Raw genomic sequence first — 6130 nt, 5'->3', positions numbered from 1 at the left:
GGCCCAGCAGCGCCCCTGCGGACAGAGAGACGGTCACCGCGGGACACGCGGACCGGCCCCGCGACGGACACCCGGACTCTTCGGGGCCCAGGAATTCCTTTCTAGTCACAGTCCCAGCCGAGCCCCTGGCCGTGCCACCTGCAGACTCACCAGTTTCTGTTTTTGTTTTAACTTGGATCGGGGTTTTCTATGGTCAAGTAGAGCAGGAATGACATGAACTTAACTCATTAAAAATAAACACATAACCAAAGCCATCTGTTCTCAGAGGCCACGGGCCAGGGCGGGTGGCCCGGCCACAGGCCAGGGGGGTTATCTGGCTAAGGGCTTCGGTCAGCACTCCTAGGTTTTCCTACGAGAAGCACTGAGGCCTCTTTTCTTTTCTTTCTTTTTTTTAATTTCAATCCCCGAACAACAGACCTATGGCCAGGACAAGAATGAAAGGGCGCCTCCGTCCAAACCTTGAGGTACATCGGTCACTCCAAGCACCCAGGAGCGGCTGCAGTAGGAATCCTGGAACAGAACGGGCGGTGGTCATGCCGGGGTCCCCGCGGCTCAGGGGCCCCATGGACACAGCCTCTGCCCGTTCCCGCGGCTCAGGGACCCACGGACACAGCCCGTTCCCGCGGCTCAGGCCCCCACAGACACAGCCCGTTCCCGCGGCTCAGGGCCCCCACAGGCACAGCCTCTGCCCGTTCCCGCGGCTCAGGGCCCCCACGGGCACAGCCTCTGCCCGTTCCTGACACACCTGCGAGCGCACGTCCCCAGGGTCTCAGACGTGGGGAGTCAGCGATAAACCGCTGCGCTAGAGACGAAAGACAAACGGACCCTCGGAACCACTCCGCTCCCCTCATTTCCTCGTAAGGCCCTTGTAAGTCTCTAAGCAGCCATGACCTTGGGAATTCAAGCATTTCCAGGCCCTCCCAGACCCAACCCAGGTCAAGCTGTATGGCTTGGACTCTCTGGTGTTAGCTCGGCACCAGATGGCGCTGGTCCGTGGGGGATGGAAACCCTGTTCTATAACCTGGTTTATTTTTATTTTATTTTATTATTAAAAAAATATATATATATATATTTTTGCCCTTATTTTTATTTTATTTTATTATTAAAAAAATATATATATATTTATTTTTGCCCTCGCTGGTTTGGCTCAGTGGATAGAACACCAGCCTATGGAGTAAAGGGTCCCAGGTTTGATTCCGGTCAAGGGCACATGCCGGGGTTGTAGGCTCAACCCCCAGTAGGGGGCGTGCAGGAGACAGCCGATCAATGACTCTCATCATTGATGCTTCTATCTCTCTCTCCCTCCCCCTTCCTCTCTGAAATAAAAAAATATATATATAATTTGTTTATTTTTTAAAATATATTTTTATTGATTTCAGAGAAGAAAGGGAGAGAGAGAGAGAGAGAAACATCAATGATGAGAGAGAGTCATTGATTGGCTGCCTCCTGCATGCCCCACACTGGGGATCGAGCCCACAACCCGGGCATGTGTCCTGACAGGGAATCGAACCGGGACCTCTTGATTCTTAGGTTGATGCTCAATCACTGAGCCACGCCGACCGGGTTATAAACTGGTTTAGACAAAGTTTCCTAAAATACAGGGGCCGGCCGGCCATGCCTGGGCTTCCTATGGCCCCGGACTGATGTGTGGACTGAGCTCTTGCTCCTCCCTTGTCCCCTAGGGACCCATGAGCTGCTTCCACGGAGGCTCCAGGGGCACCGGGAGGATTGGGGGCACCCGCCGGGCTGCGGGCTCACCGAGGATGGGGCTGATGAACCACACCAGGCTGTAGAGCTGGTCCGGGAGGCCCATCTGCAGGAGCACGGGGGTCACATAGGCCGTCTCCATGGCGTAGCTGAACTCGATGCCAAAGAGGATGCAGCCGTTGAAGAGCAGCTCCCGGAAGGACCTCTGGGGGTGCAGGTCCCCGAAGTCCACCAGCTCGATGGGACACGGGGTGTTGGGGGGCGGGGGCGGGGAGGGGCGAATGCACTTCCTCCTCCTGGGGTGTCGTTTGAAGTTGTTGGCCCGGTGGCTGATGTGCCGGGTGGCAGACCCCGCGTAGCCCGAGATCGGGGACCTCCAGAAGTCCTGGGGCGCCACGGCGGGGAAGAGGGCCTCTCCCGCAGGGGGGCTGCTCGCCGCGGGGATCATCGCGAGGGGGGCCGCTGGCAGTTCCTGTGGGGAAAGCCCATTCGGAGGCCAGCAGTTACTCACCCGCCTCCACTTCGAGGGCCAGCTTTCCCGGGGGCTCCCCTCTGCTACCCCGACTGCACCCACTTGCCCTTTTCATTCGGGGAAAGTTGAGTTCACAGTGGGGAACGCTTGGAGTCCATCCGTCCACATAGCCACCCACTCTTCCTCTAGCCTACCCATCTGCCCATCCCCTCCCAGACAAACATACAAATAAACATACATTCACCCATCCCTCCTCCTTCCCATCATCCACTCACCCCCCCGCCCTCCCACCCCCTCACTCACCCACGCAACCTTCCATCCATCCTCCCATCCTCATATGCGCCTACCCATCCTCTAGTCCAGCGGTTGCCAACCAGTGGCCCACAGACCACTGGTGGTCCATGAGGTCCGAAAGGTTGGCGACCGCTGCTCTAATCTACTCGTCTACCCTTCTAAACATCCGCCCGTCCGTCCGTCTGTCCATTCATTCATCTACCCATTCATCCTTCCGGCCATCTTTCCACCCACCTACCCACCCACGCTCCCATGCAGCCGAGTACGGGGTACGCAGACACTGGCTGCAGAGATAAAAGAGGCATCGTTCTTGCCCACGAGTTGGGGGGAAGGGGAGGGAAGGCCCTTCTAAACAGGAACCACCCATGTAAGCAGCGCAGGTGCGACATGTGGGCCCGATGGTGGTGCGGGGAGAGAGGAGCCATCAGGCAGGGATGAGCTGATCACCAAGGCCCTGAAGACCTGCTAAGAGATGGATGCCATCCCCAGAGGACAGGGATGGACTCAGTCGGCTCTCACCTCCGTAAGTGGCTTATCTTGTGGCCTCAGACCTCCATGCTCTCCTCTACAACAGGAACAGGTGTCCCCAAGAACTATGTGCACAAGCCGTCCTTCGTGACGAATATGATTCACATGTGACCATCACATCAGGATTTAGAATTTGTTAAAGCTCACCCCGTTGTTTGAGTTCCCCTGGTCTAGCTCAGGCCCTTGTACATCCTATATAACAAAAGCCTAATATGCTAAGTGTCCAGTTGACCAGTCGGTCAAAGTGTAATATACTAATGATATTAAGTGTAAATATATTTTTTAAATCAAAGTGTAATATACTAATGATATGCTAAAACTGCTCAACCGCTCGCTATGCCATGCACTGACTACCAGGGCGCAGATAGTCAACCGGTCAACCAGTCTCTATGATGTGCACTGACCACCAGGGGGCAGATGCTCTGACTGATAGATTAGCTTGCTGCTGGGGTCCGGCTGATCAGGACTGAGCGAGACAGGCCAGACACGCTCTGGAGCCCTTCCACAGTCCTTCCCTGGCCCCAATCGTGCACTGGTGGGGTCCCTCGGCCTGGGCTGCGCCCTCTCACAATCCAGGACCCCCCCGGGGATGTCAGAGAGCTGGTTTCGGCCGATCCCACAGGCCAGGCGGAGGGACCCCACTGGTGCACGAGTCGATTAATAAAGATACACCGTGCCCATGCAGTGTGAGTGCTCACAGTGACCCTCCTACGAGCCGACTCCTTTCCTCCTGTCTTTCTCTTCTATAGGGAACCAGTCTTCCTGCCACGGGGTCACCCAGGGCCGCACCCCTTCCACACTCTTCCTCCCACCAACTCTCAAGGTTAATACCTCGTGGGCTTGAGGCAGGAATTTAACAATCTGATGACTGAATTGTGGCCCCTGCGTGTGGGTCAGTTGACCCTGGGAGCCCTGGTTCCGTGGGCACCTGCCTCTACTCCCTGCGAAGCCGGAAAACAAACCCTTAGTGTCCAGGACGGTGCCTCCGGAGGGAACCAGCTGCTAGCAGCCTCCTCCTGCTCCAGCCTCGCCCTGACTCTCCGCACAGGCAGACCCGGGGCTGTGATAACCTGACCGAGGCTGGAAGGTGACTCCCAGGCCCCTGCGGCGGGGAGTGCCCGGCCGGAACAGGCGCTGTGACTTCCCCGGGGGTGGAGGGCCGGAGGCGCTCATACCACCGCAAGCCCTTCTCTACTAAAAAAATAGTAAAAATGTATTTTATGGCCGTGTTGGTTTATAGATGAATATATCGATTCTTTATGTTAAAACATTTTCCCGTGGCCTAAGAGGTCTCGTTTTTTCCTTCTGATTTTAAAAGCAATGAACTGGTTTCGTGGATCCCTAACAGCACTGTGTGCCCTGGGCCCGGCCGCGACAGGAGGGATCAGGCGGCCCTGCCTAGAATATTCTACCACAGTCACTTATTCGCTTCACAGGTGCGTCAGGGCCACTGGGCGAGTCGCTATTCGAGGGACTGGGGTGTGGGCGATGAGAAATCAGACAACAGTTCCCGCCCCTGGGGCCTGACACCCTAGAGAGGAAGAGACACATGAAAGAGCCAGTGTGGCTCAGTGGTTGGAGCTTCCCGATCAGGGGCACACACCTGCCTGCGGGTTCAATCCCCGTCTGGGTCTGGGTGCCTGTGGGAAGCAACCAGTTGATCTCTCTCTCACATCGATGTTTCTCTCTCTCTCTCTCTCCTCTCTCTCTCTCTCTCTCTCTCCTTCCCCTCCACTCTCTCTTTAAGAAAAAAAAATCAATGGAAAAAATATCCTTGGATGAGGGTTAACAAAATAATAATAAAAAATAAAAACACAGATTCCATCAATAAGTGAGATGCCAGGAGATAGCAGCTCCCCGGAGAGGGTGCTCAGCAGCGTGGGGCTGGAGGCGGTGCCGCCGCGGTTTTTGTAAAACAGGGTTGTTGGTGAGTCCTCACCTGGAAGGTGACACCTGAAGAAAGAGTTGGAGGAGGTGAGGGGCTGGCCATGCTGACACCTGGGGACCGTCATGCCAGGCAGCGGGAGGAGCAGGTGCAAAGGCCCTGGGGTAGAGGTGAGGTGGGCTGAGTGGAGGACACACAAGCGATTAGACACCCTGCCATGAATTACACCCCAGAAAGTGCTCCGAGGGAGGCATGCGGCGCTGCGAGGGTTATAATGGGATGTGCCTTGTTGGGAGGGGCAGGCGTTGCTTGAGGACAAGGGAGTTGAGAGGAGGCAGGGGTTCTCAGGTAGGGGCTGAGCTGCGCAGAGCGCTGGCAGCAGGAGGGGCTGGTGAGCACAGGGGCCGGTGAGTGGGGGTGGGCTGGGGGCAGACTGGGCCTGGCCTACAGGCCTCGGGAGCTGCCGTCATTCTGTGAGAACACGATGAAGCTTAGAAATGGTCGATGCGGGAGAGCAGGTGACGTTAGTTAAACCCATATTTTGCAAAGATCATGCAGCTGAGGGTAGGAAATGGATTGGAGGGGCAGGAGGACCAGGTGGGTACACCAAGCAGGAGCTTAGGGACTGGCCCAGGTGGGAGAGGATGGGGGTGAGGGTGGGGGGACAGAGGTGGTGAACTGGCTAGGCATTCAGGAGGAAACACCAGCAGGACTTGGCGAGAGGTTGACGGTGGGGGGTGTGGGAAGGAGGGAGGGAGGTGCCAACAAGTGGCGAGCTTGAGCACCTGGTGAAGGGAGGCGGCTCATTGGGAGGAGAGCAGGTTGCGGGGAGGGCGGGTGAGCGTCATAGGTGGCTTTGGGGCGGGGCCAGTTTGCCGGGCTTGGGGGAGATCAGAGACGGTCCTTTGCAAATCACCATCCACAGGGCGGGGTGTGGAGGCGCCAGGTGCAGCCTCGAGGGCGAGGGCGCAGCCGCTCCTGGCCAGGTGGGGAGAGTGAGCCACCAGAGGACTGGTTCTATCTTGTTTTTTCTCTAAACGGGAGGAACACAGTAGTTTGAAAAAAATAACAGTATGTTTTTCTGTTTTACACTCGCACACAAATGACCTATGTATCGGCTAAACCTCAGCGTCTGAGGTGTGTGGCCCAATAGGTGTGTGTTTCTGGCCCAGGTGAAGTCCAAAGGGTGTTCCTGCAGGTGAGGTGCTCCACGCAGTCATCCAGGGGCCCAGGCTCCCGCCCCG

General features: G+C 56.6%; 1 protein-coding gene across 1 annotated transcript in view; it reads right to left on the bottom strand.

Annotated features, from left to right (window-relative positions):
• SLC45A1 (solute carrier family 45, member 1) overlaps positions 1-2355 on the bottom strand; it is a 13715-nt gene extending 11360 nt beyond the window's left edge. Inside the window, exons 1-3 of the mRNA XM_005874373.2 lie at positions 1759-2355; positions 418-510; positions 4-15 (exon numbers count right to left, since the gene is read on the bottom strand). Coding sequence (XP_005874435.1) covers positions 4-15; positions 418-510; positions 1759-2155 — 502 coding nt within the window. The 5' untranslated portion in view covers positions 2156-2355. The remainder of the gene's footprint in view (positions 1-3; positions 16-417; positions 511-1758) is intronic.
• Positions 2356-6130: the final 3775 nt, after the last annotated feature.

This window comes from Myotis brandtii, unplaced genomic scaffold (assembly GCF_000412655.1).
Source record: "Myotis brandtii unplaced genomic scaffold, ASM41265v1 scaffold434, whole genome shotgun sequence".
Taxonomy (NCBI): domain Eukaryota; kingdom Metazoa; phylum Chordata; class Mammalia; order Chiroptera; family Vespertilionidae; genus Myotis; species Myotis brandtii.
This window is presented reverse-complemented; position numbering and strand designations above follow the sequence as displayed.